General features: G+C 38.4%; 2 protein-coding genes across 3 annotated transcripts; one reads left to right on the top strand and one right to left on the bottom strand.

The window, feature by feature from the left end:
* Window positions 1-208: 208 nt before the first annotated feature.
* On the top strand, window positions 209-6,703 carry LOC126381294 (methionine aminopeptidase 1-like). Its single transcript, XM_050030796.1, has 6 exons — window positions 209-381; window positions 456-726; window positions 912-1,083; window positions 1,213-1,507; window positions 2,546-2,682; window positions 5,539-6,703. The coding sequence occupies exons 1-6, from the start codon at window positions 222-224 to the stop codon at window positions 5,644-5,646; spliced, it is 1,143 nt and encodes a 380-aa protein (XP_049886753.1). The 5' UTR covers window positions 209-221; the 3' UTR covers window positions 5,647-6,703.
* A 38-nt stretch (window positions 6,704-6,741) lies between these two features.
* LOC126381287 (uncharacterized) lies at window positions 6,742-22,265 on the bottom strand. 2 transcript variants are annotated; one of them, XM_050030784.1, is made up of 8 exons: window positions 22,176-22,265; window positions 12,535-12,764; window positions 12,022-12,161; window positions 10,296-10,396; window positions 9,914-10,009; window positions 9,345-9,626; window positions 7,974-9,239; window positions 6,742-7,558 (listed from the first exon to the last, which is right to left on the bottom strand). In XM_050030784.1, the coding sequence occupies exons 1-8, from the start codon at window positions 22,182-22,184 to the stop codon at window positions 7,346-7,348; spliced, it is 2,337 nt and encodes a 778-aa protein (XP_049886741.1). In that variant the 5' UTR covers window positions 22,185-22,265; the 3' UTR covers window positions 6,742-7,345. The 2 variants fall into 2 exon arrangements, with proteins under 2 accessions (XP_049886741.1, XP_049886740.1); XM_050030783.1 differs by having other exon boundaries at window positions 7,431-9,239.
* Between the last annotated feature and the right edge of the window lie 566 nt (window positions 22,266-22,831).

Below are 22,831 nucleotides of genomic sequence, written 5' to 3'. Positions count from 1 at the left end.
ATGTATCTCTTAACAAGCTTGAAACTAATGGGTTTTCGATCCCGGAATATTAATCTTGCTTAAAAAATATTTTTAATAAAATTGAAAAATATCTATTTTTTCGAAATTTCCCGGGAACTAAACCCTAGTATTGCTGACCCTACCATCTGTCTTTGCAAGTACTAGACGCCATTTTCGATTCGTTTCTTTATTGGCGCGGCTTATAACAAAAAATAAGAAAAATGGCTGCGATTGGAATGTGTGAAACTCCCGGTTGCAAATCCGTTGCACAGCTTCAATGTCCGACGTGTATAAAACTGGGTATACAGGGCTCGTTTTTCTGCAACCAAGACTGTTTCAAGAAATCGTGGAAGAATCACAAAATTATCCACTCGTTGGCGAGTAAGTTGTAGGCGAATTTTTAGGTTAAGTTCAGTGTCCGGTGACTGTTTTCGATTGTGTAATTTTTGTTTTAGAGGGTGAGAGTACTGATGGATCGAACGTGGAGTATAATCCTTGGCCGTCGTATACATTTACGGGGAAGTTGAAGCCGTACCCGCCGGGGCCGAAGCGCACGGTGCCGGCTCATATCGGTCGTCCGGACTATGCGGACCATCCGACCGGTTTCCCGGCTTCAGAGAACGCTGCGAAGGGTTCCGGTCAGATAAAAGTGTTAGATGATGAAGAGATCGAGGGCATGCGCGTCGCCTGCCGCCTGGGTCGGGAGGTGCTGGACGAGGCAGCCAAGTAAGTTTACTCATTATCAATATTTGCCATTGGCGTTCGTCCTTGACGTTCGATCTACTTTCAGTACAACAAATTCTTTCAGTGAAATGCTAAATGAAGCATTTACATGTTTTTCCTAACATCGCAATACTATAGCATAATAACATCAGAACATAATATTAAAAACAAACTTTTTAATTTTACAGAGCCTGTGGTGTAGGAGTGACAACTGATGAGATTGACCGTGTGGTCCACGAGGCTTGCATTGAAAGAGAGTGCTACCCGAGCCCGCTCAACTATCATAACTTCCCAAATAGCTGTTGTACGTCCGTCAATGAAGTCATCTGCCATGGCATACCTGATAGCCGTCCTTTAGAGGTAATTTGCCTTGGGATTCTTTTTTGCTTAAGAAAATAAGAAGATAGGCACTTATTTTGTTTGTGTTTTGAATTGGAGGGGATTTGGATTGGTTAACATATTTTAAGCACAAATGTTTTCACTTTCCAGGATGGTGATGTCTGCAATGTGGATGTCACTGTTTACCACCGAGGTTTCCATGGCGATTTGAATGAGACATTCTTCGTAGGGAATGTTCCGGAATCCAGCCGTAAACTAGTGCAGGTCACATATGAGTGCTTACAGAAAGCTATAGAGATAGTGAAGCCGGGAGAGAAGTACCGGGAGATTGGGAATGTGATTCAGAAACACGCGCAAGCTAACGGGTTCAGTGTGGTACGGTCGTACTGTGGTCATGGAATACACAGGCTGTTCCACACGGCACCAAATGTGCCACATTATGCCAGTAAGTGTTGTGTACAAGTATTTTTCAAACAAATTCTCTCTATAGTCATGACAATCTTATCTCAGGGCTTTGTATCAAAAGTATCTTTCAATAATTTGTCTCTCTGCCTTCCTCACTAGGGATCATTAGTGTGAGTGAGAATTTAATTACGTGTGTAAATAATTTATTACAATTATTGTTGTATTCCTATTGCAAAAGCAAATGCTGTCAGATGTCGGGGAAGGCCACGAAAACGATGGCGCGACGAGTTAGACCGCTGTTCGAAACAGTGGCATGGATAAGCTGGGGACAGGGAGGAGTGGAAGGGAAGAGAGGCCTTTGCCCTGCACTGGGACATTGAGGGCTATTAATAATTAGTGTATACAGGGATAATCGCTGGTTGGTGTCACATCACATTTAGACTAAATTGTCTTATGGGGCCTCTACGTGTTGGCTTCGGCCCCACGCACGCCTTCCAAAAGTCCGGGACTCCATAGTCCCTAAATATGGAAATGACAAACATAATAATAATTCCTATTAAGCTGAAGGCCTTGCTTTTTAGCAACATAAAATTGACTGAGTCATACAATCTTTTAGATTATAGGTTGGGTTCTGAACAGTACTGATAATGATTGTCTTTTTAAAAGTTTAAAATTGTTATGCAAATATGAATCATTTATTTATCATCTACGATTTTGTATAGAGTTGTGAGATGAGGTAACTTTTTACATGACTTATTGTAGAACTGTTATATTTTTTTTCTCTGGGAGTAACTACTATAACTTAACATTCATCAATTAACATAAAGGAAAGAATTGTTAAAAGGGAAACACTCGGATACCGCTTCCAGTTGAATGAGGGGAGACCTCTATAGGCTATTTATAATAATTATAATTATTAAGGAAAAGGCTGCCTTTTGCATTTTTGCCTTTAAGTCTCTATCTAGAGACTTTTTAAATCTTAATTCTCTTTGTCATGTTGTAGACGTGTAGATGAGGGAGGGATCTAATAATGTAAAACAAATTGTCAACATTGATTTTAATTTGTATAAATTTTCAGAAAACAAAGCAGTGGGAGTGATGAAGCCAGGCCACTGCTTCACTATCGAGCCGATGATCAATGAGGGCGGCTGGCGGGACGAGCAGTGGCCGGATCACTGGACCGCCGTCACCGCCGACGGCTCACGCTCCGCTCAAGTGAGTTATAATATTACATAATACTGCTTCATACACGGATTGGGATCGGGTAGTGCTATTTGAGGTCAATAACCCTGAATGTTGTGGTCAATGTGGATATGACCACGAGATTGAGATATGTGACGTTATTATACTGTCACCTTGTCATCATCATCAATTTAAGAGCCACGCTCTTGTAGGTGTAGCATTTTCCATTCCAGTCTATCAAAGGCCAATTCCTTGACTTCCCTATAAGACACGACGTTAACCTTTTCTTTAATCTGTTCCATGTAAGCTCTTCTTGGTCTTCCCCTTCCTCTCTTTCCTTCTAGCTTTCCTTCTATGATGTTTTTAATGAATTCGTCGTGTCTTATTAGGTGTCCAATCATCTTGCCTCTTCTGTCCTCAATAATTCTCAGTATTTGTCTCTTTTCCCTTACTCTTACTAGCACTTCCTCATTTGTAACCCTTTCTGTCCAACTTATTCTTTCCATCCTCCTCCAACACCACATTTCAAAGGCCTCGAGTCTCTCTCTGTCCTTCTGTGTCAGTGTCCAAGTTTCACATCCATAGAGGGCTATACTCCATACGAAGGTTTTGACACATCTTTTTCTGATAGATTTGGCAATCCTAGCCTTGAATATGCACCCTTTGTTATGGAAAGCTTGTTTTGCCATTGCTATTCTGGTTTTAACGTCTAAAGTACATCTTGAGTCATTCGTTATTATGCTGCCTAGATACTTAAAGTTCTTTACATTTTCAATCGGGATATTATTTAACTTAATTATTTGGCTGTCTATTTTTGGAGTTTTGGAAATTGTTAGAATTTTGGTTTTACTTATATTAATTTTAAGGTCGTATTTTTCAAAAACTGTGTTCATTGTGTTAAGTAGGGTTTCTAGGTCTTCTTTATTACTGGCCAGTGCCGCAATATCGTCTGCAAATCTGATACTAATTATATTCTGTCCATTTATTGTTATTCCGTTACTGATTTTAGCTATTTCCTTCATGGCACCCTCTATGAAAATGTTAAATATTAGTGGAGATAAGGAACAGCCCTGTCTTACACCTTGCCGTACTCTAGCTTTTCTCTTCACTTCTCCTATTTCTACGACAGTTTCCTGGTGTTTATATAGTTCGTATATTATCCTTCGGTCTCTATATAATCCATTCCTACTTCCTTCAACCCCCTCATCATTTTCCTCCAGTTTACCTTGTCAAAAGCCTTTTCAAGGTCTATAAAAGCCACGCTGGTATCCATGCTTAAATCCAATCTCCTGTCAATTATCAGTCTTAAAGCTAATATTGCTTCTCTTGTACCTTTCTTTTCCCTGAACCCATACTGGTCATCTCCCAGACATCCCTCAGCTTTAGGTCTCAGTCGGTTTTGAATGATTTTAAGTAAAATTTTTGAAGCCTGTGATATTATGCTCAGTGTCCGGTGTTCTTCGCATTTCAAAGTATTTGGTTTTTTTGGTAATGCCAAAGTTTTACTAACTTGAAAGTCTGTTGGTATTTTGCCAGTTGTATACATTAGATTGATTAATTCGTAAATTTCGTTCAAAACTAAGGGGTTTGCAGATTTTAGCAATTCTATAAACAACTTGTCGTCTCCGGCCGCTTTTTTATTTTTTAAACTGTTTAAAGCTTTATCAAATTCCTCTCTCAAGATGTCCGGGCCACGATCATCCTCTTCCACCTCTTGTTCATCCTCTATATCGTCCTCGGTTAGTCCATCTCCCTGATATAATCCTTCTATGTATCTCTTCCATCTGTTAGCTATATCCTCATTATCAATCAAAATCTTTCCATCTTCATCTAGTATTGCTGTACTTCTTGTCTTTTTCTTCCTATTTAAACTTTTTATTATGTTATATGCTAGATCCATTTTACCTGCTTTCATATAATGCTCAACGAGATCACAATCCTTTTATGTCACCTTGTATGTGATAAATAAAAGTAAACTTTTTGAGATGTCATGAGTACAGGCCTACAATTGTAAATGTGAAAGTTTTGAAGTACTATAATGTACGTAAGATACCATTATCACTAATTTGAGAACCACGCTCTTTTCGGTACAGTATTCTCCATGCTACATTTTTAGACAAAATAATAGAGCAGTGGTTTCCCTCTTGCCTTTCGCCCCGCAGTACTCTGTCTGACGCGACTGGGTTAGCGCCCAGAGTACTCAAAGCCGTACTGGGACACCTTTCCTCCGCCTCCGTATAGTACTGACACTTACTGCTGCCCTCTGTCAGGTTGCAGGTTACAGTCCCTGTGACTTGTCCCTTCCATCCTGGATTGCCATACTGATGGCCCATCTCCCCCTCTGCAACCTGTTGACGTTTTCACCCGTATCCCTGGTCAAGGGATATGTAAGATACAAATTACTAAAATAATTCATCGAATATTGTGTTTCGAGATTCAAAATTTGGGAGGCATATCCATGTTAAGACAAATGTCGCAAATGGCACTACTTATCCCTGAGTTTAAGATTGAGCAGCCACAAAATGGGTCATTGGCAGTCCAAAACTGTGTATTTCTCTAGAAACTTACAACTAAACTGTGGAATTAATTGTCGCCGAAAATATCTGGAGCAATACAACCTTCAAACCTTCAAAGAAATCCAACTCCCATCCCATCCCATCTGAAAGGCCCGCAACGTCCTTGTATCCCTACTGGTGTGGCGACAGTAATTGCTCACTATCAGGCGATTCATCTGCTCATTTGCTTCCTATTTTATAAAAAAAAACTTCAACTTTCATGCCTGAAAAGATAGGCAGCTGAACATGTTTTTATATGCACCCAGTCCCACATAGAAGTAAAGTACTCATGTTATATATTAACCAAATTCTTAAATATTTATTTATTTTCTAGTTTGAACAAACGCTGCTGGTGACGGAGACAGGGTGCGACATCCTGACGAAGCGCGCCGCCGGCCGGCCGTGGTTCATGGACCAACTAGAGAAGCTCAATAAGTCCTAGTCGTCTATCTACCTGCCAACTATCCACTGAGGTGATGCACTTACTTTGGTCTAACTTTGACACACCACTTTCAAAACAAGGGGAAGGCAGAGAGTACATGGTACACCCACTCCTTACCAGCTACATTTAAGTCCACACACCACATGTAATAGGGGCAAGCCTATTGTCATTAACCGGACACGAATCCTGGAAACAACGTGATATCAAATTACTATGATACTGGGCTATATTAATGCCCTTACAAAAGCATTTTATATCGCTATAAAATGCTTTAATAAAGGGCATTAATCAAATCGCTTTCTTGATTAATGGCCCTTCTTCTAAGCATAAGTAAAATTATCACCACAAATCTTAGTGGTAAATTTTAAAAAGGGTAACTGATTTGTTTCCCTATTTGTGGTAAGTACCCAGGTAGAGTGATGCGTCATAAGTTAAACTTAATAATTACTTAATAGTCGGAATAGCGTTCCTAAATGGCTGGTGAATTGGTTTTGATGTGTCAATATTATTGATGAAGTTAAATGTTGAAGTTTCCTATTCAGGAAAGTTGGTATTGACCAAACACCTAACATAATCTATAGCCATAGATATACACAACGCAAGATAAGTCTTTTCTGTGAAAATTGCCCTCTTGATAGTTATCTTAGAGATCTAGGAAAACAAGGTACTCTTAAGTCTTTATTAAAGTGCAATATAGTTTTTATTCAATTAGGCATAATATAATCTGCATGAATGTTTTACCTTAGTGGATCGGTGGTAAATATAGATTAGATAAAATGATTACTAAAGGAAAACTAAATGATAATAATAACTTTGTACAGTTTTCTTTTTAACATGCATACTTATTATGGATAATGTTTTATACGAAATTGTTGTGTTTTCTAGTTGTACGAACAACTGTGGTCGTTGGTGACGTAATGTTTTATATTACTCGTATGAAGTGTCGCACAAAAATACGCGGTCTATCCGCCGTTGAATAATGAAAAGTGATTTTCATAAATTTCATAAATTTGTAAATTTGCATAGTGGTTAATCAAAATAAATGGATTCAATAACACTTAATTGTTTTACTCTATATTTAAATAATAATTTTGGCTTTAATAACAATGTTAATAAATAAAATTCTAAATGCACTAACAACTCTTAAGGGTAACTTATTTCTATTGCATTTATTTACACTAAAATTGAATGTATAAGAATATTGCCGTGCTATGTAACAGTTAATGAAATTCGAATGAATGATTATCCAATATTTTGCTTGTAAATCTAACAAATGAATTTTAATATTATCCTGGTTTTATAGTCTTCTGCAATCTCAAAAAAGATTCCTAAAACATCGTAATACAATATAATGTACATGAATCATATACAATTCAATTCCCATAATACCTACTGGTGTTAGAAATTGTTCATTATAAATATCTGTACATAATACAATTGTGTCATGACCTCGGTGTGTTTCGTAAACCAATGTAGAAATTATAGTCGCAAGACCGAATGTCCTTTTAAAATCCAAGCCCCATTGTTTTACTATTGTATCTGGAAATCTCGGCCTTACGACGTTATAGAAAATGTTATTCTCGAATAACACAAGTCAGTAAGCAGATTTGAAGCTATCTCACTCCTCAGACATGGACACAATTGCTTCGTTTACCTTTACTTATTAATCGTATACGGTAATCCAACATATTTCCCATATCTATACCATATAATCATCGAAGAGTGGCGAAAAACTGTCACTTCTAGATCTAAGTTTAAGCCCAAACTGAGTTACTTGTGTTGGCTCAAACCCGTGGGGTTTGGCTAATGCGTTCACAGTGGGCCGTCTCCACTTATCTGCAGTGTCCTGTTGTCGAGTGACTACTTCCTTAGTGTGCTTGATATTCGCTAGCTTTGAGGCTGTTGCTTCTTTCTGCAAGAAGTATTTTCGAAATTCATTGATATATCAATAACTTAGGCAAGATTTAGAAGAAATATACGAGTTCCACAGACCCTATTAATACAGATCACTCGATTATGTTACATGAAATTGTAGTAGAAGAAAGATCAGCTATAGATGGTGGTTTGCAGGATGTAGTACCATTATTAGATTTAGATCGAAAATTAACAGAGTTGGAAGACTTGGATGAGGTTGCTATGATAGAAGTAAACTGAGGAGTGTTAGAATTTGAAAATGATGATTTAGTTGTCATAAGAAGAACTTTAGGCGTTGTTGCAAAGTCGGAAGACGCTGAAGACAAGTTTATAGATGAAGATATAGATTGACTTGAAGCCCCCTGAAGATCCGAAAAGTGTCCAGTAGATAGAGTGCCATTCATTCCATTTACCTGCGCTGAATTGTCGACGTAACTTGCGTATATTCTTAATACAGGTTCTCCAGTTTTGTCATCAAAAGTCAGTTTACTTTTTGGTGGAATCCTAGCTTTCACTATAGTTACTTTTTGAGGAGCGGCCGGTGTAGTAGTGGTTTCCTTGTTCCGAGTCACGGCTACTAGCCTTAGAGGCGCTCGTCTGTTTAGTAAGTGAGCTTTCTCTTTATTAAAGTCCGAATCTTCGCTTACACTGGCTTCTACTAACTGACCAGCGTACACTGATCCATCTTTTGCAACTTTTGTCTCCTTATCGTCGGACCGCACTAAAGTATATGCGACAGAGTTTGGTGCTTTTGCGAATGGGACGCCAAGAAGAGGTTTTATTTCAGTCGTTTTATTTTCTTTAGCTGTTTCCGACTGCTGAACAAAATATTGTTTCAGATCAGCTTTGATGGTTGAGGATGGAACAGGAAGGAGAGTAGTTGTAATATTTTCCTGTGCAATAGTAGATTCTTCTGGTTTTTCTACTTGTGCTAGAGCAGCTGCAGCTCGGATGTCATTAACACCGGAATAAAAACTGTCGGTCACAACATTACCTGTACTTTGGACAACCTGAGCGTTGGCAATGTTCTGACCAGATGTAGCATCGTCGCTAGGAGTTTGAGTACTCTGACTGACTGTGTAAAAAACTGGAGTCGTTTTCTGTTCTTCAGTAGTCGTTTCTATAATGTATTTTACAGTGGTCGCTTCTGGTTTCGATTCGGCTTGCACAAGTTCTAATGTGACGTTTTGCGGCATTGAAGCAGAAGTCACTTCGAACTCGTGTTCAGTGGCGTTAGTTACGACTATTTGCGGGACTAACGTCACTACATTGCCTTCGTGGGTTTCTCTTAGGAATACGTTCTTGTGGTTTTGATTTTCGGCTAGACCGAAGGTGGGTGGATCTTGTTTGACGATTTGTTCGTTCTGGAGTAAGAACAGGGGTGATGACTGCGGGTGCTGTTGTAGTGGTTGCACAGATTGCGGTTGTTGTGGTTGTTGTGTTTGTGGCACTTGCTGAAGATGTATGGCAGGTACTTGTGATTGGATGGATTGAGACTGGACGGGTTGTAAATCGGCCGGGTAAGGCACGAACTCGACGCCAGGGAACCGTTGTAGCAGTTGATTCTGAAGCTTCTCCAAGAAGGCGGGGTCTGGCTGGTACAACGCATTCGGCGATATCACCAACCCTTCTGGCACCGCTTGTACGATTTCTTGATTATTCTGGATATTGTGTAAATTCTGAAACGTAAAATTTTGCTAAGAACATTTGCAATGCTATAAAATACTGAATTAAACAATATTCATTTCAGGTCTTAAGAGTTCTAGAATGTTATGATAACCTACCTGTAAAGAGAACTGCTGAGGAACTATCCCATGGGGTATAAAGTTCTGTTGATGCTGAGCATGTTGATTTTGATGGATTTGTTGTTGTTGCTGTTGGAATAAGTTATTTTGTTGTTGTTGCTGTTGCAGGCGATTTTGTTGGCTCGCTGCGGCTTGTTGTTGAATGTGATGGTGTATCTGTTGTTGCAGTGATGATGGCAACGCTATCGATGAGAGTCCCAAGTCTGAACTCAGTTGCAGTCCGTTCTTGACTAGTGAATGTAGTTCTGGTGCTGTGAACGACTGGAAAAGATATCGTTTGTTATATCGAGTCTCGTATTATGACCAAATAAGACGGCTAACTAAAACATCGAGTATCATAGCTTTCAGATTAGCTTGGGGTTTCTTTCTTGCATTTGAACTTTGATGCAAAACTGATACATTTTTACAGTAGATATGTAGATATATCATTTAGGAAACAGTTCAGAATGAGTGCCGCAGAGTTAATGATAGGTACGATTATTAGAAGGATTCAAGCCCTTACTAATAGGTTTATAGTGGACCTACATAAAGTGCAAAGAAATACATACTGTGGCTTTGGAGAATCCTATAGGCTTTTCTATTCTAGCTGGGACTGAATTCGAAAAGTGGTCTAGGTATTTTTCTGTCACCTCGTATATTTTCGGCTGAAATAGAAGAAAATGGGTAATGATAGTCTGTTTACAAAAAACAAAGGAAGATCTAAGAAGAACACAGTCAATCCACTTTTGATCCAAATATGATTTAGAAAACAAATTTGAAAATCATGTGCCGCCCTCACGAAGAGTGAGATAAGGAAAGGATGATGATAAATTGGTTTAGACGTGTCGAGATTCGAACCTGCGACCTCAAAGTAAGATTCATGCGTTCTTCCGACTGTGCCACTACGGCTCATTGAGCGAAACTGTAAATAAATACGAAACTCATACTCACAGATTCAGTGACGATGTTATGATGGAAGACGTGGTCATCCATGACGACGATGGGCTTCTCCGACAGGCTGAGGTTGGGCGCTGGTATAGTGTGGATGGCACCTGTCAAGACAAAGCTCTGAACCACGCGGCCTTCGTCCACAGGGGGCAGTAGAAAGTCTCAAGTTGGAATTTTAATCTGGGTCTGGTACCTTTGAATGTCAGGGGCATTTGGCGGCTCACTAATAACCCTGACACTAGGATTGATGGGGTCGGTAATCAAGCTATATAAAAATAATAAAAAGCAACGCACACGATAGAAGAAGACCATGTACCCAAAGCTCCAGTAGGTTATTAAAAAAAAAAAGTCTAATGCCCTGTGCCGTGGTTTTTCTTACAGCTACTTTTGCTCGACTATACAGGCTAAGTTCTTTTAGTCGGATGAGACGTTAGACAAAAATTACAAAACAAAGTGTAACTATGTTACCTAGTGAATAGATATTTTTGAGTTTGAGTAAACTTGAAACTTTCTACCGTCCTATTACCACTGTGGACGAAGGTTTTTATGCTCTTTGTGCAGCAGTGCACTAAGGAGTTCAAAGGAGTTCTAGTGGAACATATTTATTGATAACACGACAAGTGACAAGATAACAGACAGGTAATGAAAGGAATTTACCATTTACCCTCTATAAAAGATTTACGTGTCTGTACTGCAGACTTGTAGGTTTTATACGTACCTACATAGGAAAAAGTGTTTTTTTTTTTCGTGTTTGTGTTGGGTAAAAAAAGCCACATCAAAGTTGCAATTCATCTAAAAAAGCAATATTTCAATTTGACATTTGTACATAATAAAAAGTAAGTGCGCAATGCAAACAAATGTCAAATAACAATATTGGTTTATTTTTAGATGAATTGTTTTGATATGGCCTTTTTAACCCCTCAGTAAGTACATTCTGCTTCCATTCATTCTGTCCAACTAGTTGGTTCTTTTAGTTGGTAGGTTGGTACAATTTACCTTAAGACTAACTACCCAATCGGAAAGATAGAAAAGTACCCAATCATCCCTTCCAAAACTAAATACTAGGAGAACATAAGTGCGGTGTACGGTCACGAGTACTAATATACATACACTTTGCAACCATGTCACTTTAACTTTTTTGACAATTTAAACCGTAAGCCTCATTAAATGTCAAATATGATAGTGCGACAGGGTTCTAAAGTGGATACATGATATTGCTCATGACTGTACTACCATAACCCCGTGATAGGCGAATATTATACTTGCTGCGGAAGGCACGCCATGTCTTTGGTCCCGGCTAGTATTTATTTAGTAAGTAAGTAGTAATTTAACTAAGTACTTATGTCAGGCGCTGGCGGTCCAATAGTGACACGGGCGCCAGAGTTGTTGAGGTCCATAGACTTAGGGATATTGTTCGCTATGAGGTCGATCAGCAACCTCATAAATTAGTCAGGTGAATATTGTCCGCTGGATAAGTAACTAAAAGCTGTAACTAGAATTCTAGATAGGCTATCAGAAAATGGCGAAACAGAGGGGCTAAAAAGGCCAAATTTAAGCAATTCATCTAAAAAAGCAAGATTGCTATATGACTGCGCACTTATTTTTATATGCGCAAATGTCAGATAGCAATATCGCTTTGTAGATGAGTTGCTTCGACGTGGCCTTTTTAACGCACAGGTCTTAAGTATTACGAGAACAGAAGTGCGGTGCAGTGCACTAGCGAGTCAACCTTTACCACCGTCGGTGTGGATCGTGGGCGCGGAGGCGGTGCGCACGAACTCGTACTCGGCGGAGACGGGCGCGCCCGGCCGGCTCGCCTTCCACGGGCCCGTGAAGACGCGCGTCGGGGAGTAGTGCTTCACTGCATACCTGTGGACGATGAAGCTAGGGTTAAGTCGCAAAAGGGTAAATTGTCAATATGGCTAATTTGACTTAGTTGGTAATTTGTGAATTGGATTTTCCTCCTAAAGCCGGTGAAGGGATTGTGGAAGGCTAACTGATTATTTTGCTGGCAGTGCAACGACCAAGAAAAAATCTATAATTCAACAAGAAGTGATACTAAGCATAAAATGTTGGTACTTCGGCAAGTGCTTACTTGGCAATTCAAACAAGATAGTTGGTTTCGCCATCTTGACGGTCACCCATCATATTAGAAAGGACACACAATCCCTATGTGGTGGTTTTTACAAAAAAGTTGGTTGTAAATACTTTTAAAATATTAATACTTATTCTGTTAATTTACCGTTGCGGCTGATTCCTATAGATGACGTAGGGCACTCTATGTGACGCGGCTTGCACCAGTCTCGGATGTGTCCAGGGCCGCAGCATGACGCCGGGGCGGAAGGCGGACGCCCGCACCCGGTTGATGGCGCCCTGGTTGCTATTATGGTTGTGGTTCTGGTTCACCAACCCCATGTGACTGACGAACGCCGCGTCAGAGAGCGACAGAAGCGTGAGGTAGATTAGATGTAGCTGTAAAAAATATTACACATTTTATTAATTGACCAAATTAGGTAGGTAATTTCCATCAAGGAAACAAACTGTTTTAAATTGCATCGGTTCTTGGTTTTACTATGTAAACTGAAAATCTGTGCCCAAGAATCGATATTTTGTAATAAGGTAAATACATTGATGTATAATAGGTATGTTATGTGGGCCTTTGGTTGAAGACCTCAACGGTTGCAGAGGCGGAGATGGGACCCATCGGTACGGCTATGCAGGACGGAAGAGGCGAGTCACAGGGACTGTAACCTGGAACCTGACAGAGGGCAGCAGTAACTGTCAGTACTATTCAGAGGTGGAGGACAGGAGTCCTAGTACGGCTTTGAAATAGACTACTCTGGCGTCACACTGGCGTCAGACAGAGCACTGCGGGGCGGAAGGTAAGAGGGAAACCACTGCCCTATTCTTCCCTAAAAAGTACCATGGAGAATGCGACACCGACAAGAGCGTGGCTCTTAAATTAGTTATGAGGCCTATCTTTAATTTTCTGCCCCAGTACCCAACGTAAACTCCGAATTTTGATTATTGAAACCCCTATGTACATAATAGACTTAGGAGTGCAAATTCATATTTCACTCACTTTTACCTTGGTTTACTTTCTAGGTTTTTTTTTTCTTGTACCCCATTCGTACAAGATAGACAGGGACAAACATACTTCTCTACGGGCTTTTTTCAGCCATTTTATGCTACTCCACTTGCCCTTTATTTGGGCCCTACATACTTTCTAGGTTTAAACCGAATTTATTTAAAATAAGATAACTTCTTAGTAGAGTTAATAACAACCTCCGTGGTCCAGTGGTTGAGCGTTGGTATCACGATCCGGAGGTCCCGGGTTCGATTCCCGGTGGGGACATATCACAAAAATCACTTTGTGGTCCCTAGTTTGGTTAGGACATTTCTGGCTGATCACCAGATTGTCCGAAAGTAAGATGATCCGTGCTTCGGAAGGCACGTTAAGCCGTTGGTCCCGGTTACTACTTACTGATGTAAGTAAGTAATCGTTATGTGAGCCATGTCAGGGGCCTTTGGCGGCTCAATAGTAACCCTGACACCAGGGTTGATGAGGTTGGTACTCCTCACAACCCACACGATAGAAGAAGAAGTAGAGTTAATTTGTAAACTTTAGTTCCTGTTATTACTTATTATGGTCAGTGTTTTGCGCGTCCATATTTGGGAGACATACCGGAACTTTTCAGACAGGGTCTACATAACACCAGCGTCGTGGTTCACGTCGCGACATGTACTGAGCGAGGCCCTTATATCTCAGGACGTCCACCACAGCATTATGATCATTATGACAAAAATACGTTTTACTTATTTGTACTTGTTTTATGACAATTTTAAATTATGTTATTGTCCTGTTTTTGAGTTATATTCTATTCAAACGGCGTGGACTTGGACGCTTACTGGAGGGACTGGCCGGAGTAGGTACGAACAGGGCCGCGAAGAATGGAAAGAGGAAGGGGAGGCCTTTGCCCAGCAGTGGGATGTAGTAGGCTAGATTAGATTACTTGTATTCTTTTCTCAAGTGTATTTTATTTTGTGTGTGCGGTCACGAGTATTAATATGTAGGTATGTATACACTTTGACACCATGTCACATTAACTTTTTTGACAAATAAAACCGTAAGTCTCATTAAATATCAAATATATGATAGTGCGACAGGGTTCTAAAGTGGGTACATAATATTGCTCATGACTGTGCAAGTGTGCACCATAATAAATCAATATTTAATTCGAATATCGTCATAATTTCATCGTAGACTAAACCAAGGTGGTCCGTACCAAGTGCGAGTACATTGATAAGAAATTAAATGCACACTCAAACAGGTCAAGTTGGTACTAGAATGTAGAATTCCATAAATGTAACGTTGTCTTCTAGGCGTGTTCAAACGTCAACCAGTATCGGTAGCAAAACGTGAAAACAGTTCTCAGTAAATGTTCCCATAACATTAACATGGCGGTGTGATTGGTATTATTAGAATTGGAGTGGTATTTTCAAAGTAGGTACCAACATAATAATGTTGTGGTTGGTAATATATTCAAATGGTGGGTTGCCTGCGGAGGTCCGTTTCTCTATGAGGTTTCTTCTATCGTGTGGGTTGTAAGGTGGATTACCAACCACATCAACCCTGGTGTCAATGTTATTACTGAGCCGTCATAGGCCCCTGACATGACACATGTAACGACTACGTACTTACATCAGTAAGTAGTAACCGGGACTAACGGCTTAACGTGCCTTCCGAAGCACAGATCATCTTACTTTTGGACAATCAGGTGATCAGCCTGTAATGTCCTAACCAAACTAGGGATCACTAAGTGATTTTTGTGATTTGTCCCCACTGGGATTCGAACCCGGGACCTTCGAACCGTGAGCACAACGCTCACCCACTGGACCACGGAAGCCGTTTATGAGGGTTAAGTAAATATAATGGACTGAACTTTGTATACTCATTGCACGAAGCTTTTTTGACTTGATGTAGGTAATTTGCCGTAAATGGCATTAACTACTTGGCCGGACAAATGGGGAGCTAAGGATCGACGAAGCGATCATTTCAGTAGGAAAGGATTTGTGTCTAACATGGTGGAGCAATAAGGCCGCCTAAATTTACTGTATCCATATGTCATGTATTGTTAAAATTAAGGTCCTGTGCAATAAAGTGTATTTGATTTGATTTGATGGATACTATATGGACTGATCGCGCCTGCGCATGCCTGCGCATGGGGCGGAAAAGTTCTAGAATGGCGACCACGTGTCGGACGACGCTCAGTGGGTAGGCCCGCTACAAGGTGGACCGACGATCTGGTGAAGGTCGCGGGAAGCCGCTGGATGCGGGCAGCGCAGGACCGATTGTCGTGGAGATCCTTGGGGGAGGCCTATGCCCAGCAGTGGGCGTCGTACGGCTGATGATGATGATGTGGACTGATCAAGTGTCACTAACGGCCTCCGTGATCCAGACGTGCGGTGGGCCAGCCACGTTAAGCCGTTGGTCCCGGCTACTACTTACTGATGTATGTACTTAGTCGTTACTTGAGCCATGTCAGGGGTCTTTAGCGGCTCAGTCATAACCCACTGTCATGACACCAGGGTTGATGAGGTTGGTATTCCACCTCACAACCCACATAATAAGAAGTCATGTCACTAAGTGATTCAACATAGGACTTCGTGTCAAAAGTGTCTGCAAATTGTAACCTCATAAATATGTGTGTATGAACAATAGGTATAATTACCAACATCTCATTGTAGAGGAATGCAATACATAAGTAGGTGTACCTATATACTTAACGAATAATCTTTTTTGACATTCGACACACCTAACCCGCGAAAACATCACACGGTTGGCAAATTCTTTCACCACAACCTTGCAAGTCAAAATACAAATGGATATACCATCTACACCACAAATATTACAATTACAACACATCCTTTTTCAACATATTGCCAGATATACACAAGTTAAGAGCGTGGCTTGTGTATCCTGTCTATAGATATGTCTCGAGCGACAAAGCCACCGGTCCACCCATCATGCGCAAACTACGAACTCTCATTATATTTATCTTATGAAAATGTTCCTACTTCTAATATATTATGATATTACAAACATTTAAAAACTTGTATTGGTACGTATGTAATCAGCCATTTCTAACCATATCATGAAGCGCATTTCACTTTTAACTTATTAAAATGTTCATCAATAGCACATTATTCCGAGCGTGCGCAACTTGAATGTCTCCTATACGTCCGTCACGGGTGGGTGCGGGCGAAACCGAATGCGCTAGCGCAGTTTCATGACCGACACGTCAGCGAACCGATAATCCATTCCTGGGATGCATTATCAGAATAAGAATTATTTATTCAACGTAATTATCATGGATAAACTTATTGAAGGTCAATTTAACATTTTTGAATCTACGTCATTTCGCAAAGTGAGGAGCGCAAGTTGAGGAGAAGAAATGACAAGAAACTGCAACAGCAACAGATATTTTAAATCAATGTAGGCATACATTACAAGTTATTTAATAACTAGAGAAACACATTTAATACCAGGCATTTTTATCATTTAGATAATCATTAATCTTATAATTTATTAATCATTTATAATTTCATAAAACTTATACGAACGTCATTTGTCAAACATTCCTCAAACATTGCGACGATCCACCACAGAACACAGTAAAAGAAACACAAAAAACTTCATAGACAAAAACATAGGTGAACACAATAGCGCTACATCTACAGAACAGTTTAAAATCACTCGGTATGTTTACGGATTAAAACATAATTAATTACACAATGAGGAAATATACCGAATACCAAGCAATAGAATCAGCTATCTAGGTAAATAATTTTAGAGGAAGAAAAATTTAAAATCGCCAATATTCCTCTGCTATAGATTAAAAATTAAATAATAAAACTAATTGATTCCAAAAAACCTCTAACAATAAAAATAATAAACAAACTTTTTACATACCGGCCGTTATTTGTAAAAACACGGCCTTGAACAAACCTTTTACAGGGAAAGAAAATAAAAAGAAAAAATAACCTAAAGGCATTTTTTAAATATTTTCGTAGAAAATGGCCAATATTAAAAATAAAGTAATTAAAAAAGTTTCAAATATCATACTTTTACTTATAATTTTGTGTGTTTACGTCTATCTCTTTTATATAAGTTTAAAATCTCTTTCGATAATAAACTTTTTAATTTGCTTTTGGGTAGGTACTGGCCGGGTCATTGCAAAAAAAAATATTCAAATAAGTAGCCATTAAAGCGAAAGGAAGACAAAAACGAAAAAAATACAAAAGGCGTTTTTAATAATGTTTTGGTGAAAAAGGGCCAGTATTAGGTATAAAAATATTACTTACTAAAATCAAAAAAGTTTCTTATGCTTTAATTTAATAGAGATAGTGACATAGTTTTTGCTTGCTGTTTGTCCAGGATCTAGGAAGCAATTTTGTCATAAAATGTTATGCAGATTGCTCAAATACTCGCATATAAATTGTCGGCGTATTATGCTGGCCATTCCCAGTACATGATTGCAGTAAATAAAGCAGAACGTTAACGGTGTTCTTCAGTCTAATTGGCCAGTAGTCCGCTAGAGAAAATCGCCTACACATTAAAACATTTTTTTCTCTACTATTCGTCAGTTTTATGAAACGTGAAAATAACTTGATATTTCGTTGAGGTTGAGGTAATTAGGAAAGTAAGTACATTATATGCCTATTTATTTTGAAATCCGGGTTCCTTTTAATCAGCACTAAGTACCTACTACTTATAACAATTATTTTTTAGAAAATGTGTTTGGTCTTTGGTATCTATGTGGTAGGTATGTACCATCTGGTATTTAGTAACTTTCGCATATATTCTGTTGTTATATCTCTACCTACATATATGTGTAAATATAGTATGATAATTTGACATGTAATTTGACATTTGCACATAATATAATAGTAAGCGCTATGCAAACAAATGTCAAATAGCAATATTGTTTTCTTAGATGAATGGCTTCGATGTGGCCATTTTAACCCCCCTGTTCCGTACCATAAACTTTAAACCCAAAGAACTGATGATGAATTTTTGATGAGTAAAACAAAATTGTAAACAAATTAATAAAAAAACTACCCATTCATTACTGAGACGACCAATGAGTAAACATAAACATTTATAGTTTACAACAACTATTTGTGTGTGCACATTGTTTGCCTACTCACTTAGTTTGGCATTCTTTGTATACAAAACAAGAAATGAATGAGTTTCGGATATGCATTATGTTGCCGGAAAATTATTTACATAATGTCCGTGTTCTTAATAATAATGGTGAGTGTAATATAAACACGAGACGAACGAAAAATATTTTTGGGTACAGCTGTTTATGTATGAATTTCTGTCAAAACTTAATGAATCATTACCTACGAGTTTGTAAACGTCACTGGAAATCTTTCGACTCTATTCATTGATGTATAATGGTGCTAATTCCTGTAAATACCATCTAATTTTATTTTTAGTTATATCTGTCATTTTCTTCTCCGCCGAAAAGGAAAGGGACGGGTAATCGACAAGCATAAAATTTATGGAACACACGTCAATTTTAAGCACAAATCTAAACCAACCGTCTAAAAATTTTACATCAGTCAATAACCCGACACAGTTAAGTAGACAGCACGTCAAACGGATTGCATACCAGCGACTTACCTTTTTGATTCGCCCGGGTTATTCATTCATTTACTCATTCTTCCTAAAATTAAGAGCTGTGAATCATCCGTCCCTTTCCTTTTCGACGGATATGAAAATGACGGATATAACTTAAAATAAAATTAGGCGGTGTCTGCCGGAATCGGGGCCAATATGTTACTATAGCTTAAATTCTTCCAGGAGTTTTGTAGTTTATGATACGTGTGCGTTGTCAGATCAGTGACCGATCTCAGCAACTCTGGTGTCAGGGTTACCATTGGGTCGTGTACTAGGTTCAAGATCAATTTTGACATTCTGATTACTAAATAAAGACAGACCTAAAACTAATGAAAAGCTTTTTCTTTTTCTATTTAACTTATTTACGAATCATATAATAAAGAAAACGCAATAATAAGTCCGACATTTTATCACGTTTTTCTATGACGTCACGGTGCGCTTTTTCATACAAATTCCATAGTAATTTTGTGTTTTAACTTTTAGTAAAAAGTAACTGATTTGACTAATTGGACATTACATGGCTCATGTAACAACTACATAATTTACCTATTCAAACTAAATACTAGAGGGGAGTGATTGCTGACCTTTAAGGTCGAATATATTTTTTAATTTTAACACAGTTTTGGCACATCTCTATACAAAATACGTTTAAAAAAGAACTATAAGAGGTCCATTGTAGCGCAATACTAACCCTGACGCCAGGGTTGATGAGGTCCGTCAATGATGTTACAACCAACACGACAGAGCGCTATTTCGGTGGAAATAGGAAGCGCTGAGGGCTCTACCCAACGTATACCTACTTAGGACATATTTCTTATGTGCAATATTGCCAACATGGAATTCGTAGATTTCCCCCAAGGCAGATGACATGTTCGTTTACCCGGCTGTCATTAACGCGATGTGAAATCTCGAATGACCGGTTCTGCACTCTCTATAGTGCGTGCTACCACTACTATACCTACTATGCACTTTTATTCTAGATCAACAGTAAATATTAGACTTGTATTGCATTAGGGTACCTATTTGACTGGGTAAAAGATAAATTATAAAGTGCTAATCCAAATAGAAGCCATTACAAAGCAATCTCATTTTACTTTACGGCTTAATTTCGATTTTTATTTAAGAATTAAGTAACAATGAGAACGACGTTCGCTTTTATTGATGACGTCACAGGACTGTATTGCCGTACAAACTCTAAAGAAAACTTTCGTTTTGACGTTTCGTAAAAAATATCTCATTTGACCAGTTTGTCAAGTAGCTTATTGTGTGTGTGTTTTTTTTAACATGACTTATTGTAGATTTGCCGCAGATGGCATTAACTACTTGGCCGACCAAAAAAAAATATTGTGTGAGAATTGGGTGTCGCGTAGTTTTAGGCGGATGGGACGTTCGTTATGTGAAAATTGACGATTCAAAGTGTAGGTAACTATGTTATCTACTGAATAAATATATTTTTGATTTTGAATTGAATTTCATGCACTCTAAGTAATATCTATTGTGGTTTTTGTTTCTGTTATTATTATTTATTACTTTAATTATTTAAACAGATTTTTAAGACTTTTTTAAATTGCTTTTTTATGATAAGTCTTTGTAATGTATGGGTCCGCCGGTATTGAGTCCGCCACAATGTATCTAACTAATTATGTTAAGTACCTATACGTATGTGTATTAATTATACGTCTACCATAATGGTAATTATAAACCAGAGCTTGTAAAACACGAGTAAAATTATGAAAAGCGAGAGTAGAGCGAAGCTAGATACCTACTTGCAATACATATCAGTTTTTTGAGACAATTTCTACAATACGTTCACAAACATTATTTCCTCACAAAAGTGCTTTTTATCATTTCGCACACAACAATGATAATTGCATGTTCGTTGAATGCAAATGAGGTAAATGTGAAAATTTATGTTCGATGTTTTATGCATAGATGTTTAATCTATCGCTTCGTTTGCTACCGCCTTTTGTTATACGATAAAAACACGTGCATGCGTGGTTGAATGTCATCTGACAGCATTATTGTCGAAAAACCTCTTTAAAATTAGTTAGAAACTTAAGGGTGCGTTTCCGCCAAAGCAGAGAGGAGACGACCGCAATTGTGTAAGAATCGGCCAAACGCCGTGAAGGAGACAGTGACAGAACTGTCTTGTTCATTTTCATTGGTCAATTGTGCACGTCTCTACTTGCCTCCTCTTAACTCTTCTCGTCTCCACTTTAGTGGAAACTTAATCTATCCGTACGACTCTATAAAGCTTAGGAATAGATTGGAACATAGATATTAGGAACGTAACGCATCGAGTCTGTTGGTTTTTATGTTGTTTTTCTTTTCAGTTTTTAATTTTGATAAAATATTAAAAATAAATCATAGCTATCTTAGTACTTATCAACTGTGTTACTGTAGATCTTGTATTTTCTAGATTGGGATATCTCTTACAACCATCTGACCAAGGGTCTAACATACGTCTTAAAACAAAAAGTCCCACTTTGCTTTAATTTTCTATGTCTTTGTATGAAATAAGACAGTTCTTTATGTCTTCTAGATAAACAAGGGGCCACTGAACGGCCTTGGAACCAGCAGGACAGGTCCAACTATGCAGATACAATTTCTCTACTTACAATAATATTTACCCGTTTCTAATACTCAGCACTACAGATTACTAAGAATTTATCTAAAGCTGTAACGAGCTTTACTTACTGGTTCTATTTAATATACATGATAACGAAAAGCGTTTACCTGACAGCTAAGTTGGAAATGTTCATTTTATACTCTGATTAATTAACTAGTAACTAGGTACTGGAATTCTAATGGTTTCATGATGAATCGCTTTCTGAGTTATTAGTTTGCGTGTGGTAAAGAAACGCTATTGTCAAAGTTGCTCTTCAGTAAATTATTCGTTTTTTAGCAAAATTAACTTTTTCAGTAGGTAACTAATCTTTAATAATAATACGTTTATTTTATTATTGCTTCAAAACTATGTCTGTATTTTTTTGGCATGACTTATTGTAGATTTGCCGCAAATGGCATTAACTACTTGGCTGGACAAATGGGGAGCGCTGAGGGTTCTCACCGGGTCTAAAAATTGTCTGTATTTAATACCCATGAAAACATACAGATTAAATCGAATAATTAGGTTTTCCACGTTAATGTGACGTTTGTCAAAACTTTCAATAAAAACAATAGTAAAAACTCACCTTCATCATCTTCGAAACTGATCACCAACACTCCTTGATCAAACAGTAAAACACCACTTGCGGTTACAATCCAACACGACACAGTTCAATCACATCATTTACCACTCGTAAAATTAAAAATAATAAATTAAAAATGTAAAAGACTATTTCTAAAAAAATAAATTAAGAAATAAAATTCGAAAATTGATTTTTATTTTCTCAATGCGTTTCCCGCGCTTTTCTTAGCGGCCATCGATAGAGTGGCGAGCGGCGCGCGTTGTGAGAGTCGAAATAGGTCACAACGTGAGTTTTATCAACCCCCACTATACTGAGTGACCACTGGCCGGCGAGTGAGTAGTGGACTATGAGTGTTCGTCGTAGCAATTTGAATCAATATACACACTTGTTGTTATTATCAACCATTTATTATGACTCGCGTATCAGACGCGGTAATTGGTAATTCAACTTTCTAATAAGTTCATCTTAGACGCTCTGCGTTAAGTCTAGTGATTTGTTTTTTTTCATTGTGACGTACATTAAACACCGTCAGTCATATTGGGGTAGATAGAATCACAAGTCGTAGGATACAATATGTACCCGAACGAGGCAAGCTGATGTGATCTGACTATTATTACGCGAGCGTAATATTTTATTTACTCTACCTAAGCATGCATGAA

This window comes from Pectinophora gossypiella, unplaced genomic scaffold (genome assembly GCF_024362695.1).
Source record: "Pectinophora gossypiella unplaced genomic scaffold, ilPecGoss1.1 Pgos_43, whole genome shotgun sequence".
Classification (NCBI taxonomy): domain Eukaryota; kingdom Metazoa; phylum Arthropoda; class Insecta; order Lepidoptera; family Gelechiidae; genus Pectinophora; species Pectinophora gossypiella.
This window is presented reverse-complemented; position numbering and strand designations above follow the sequence as displayed.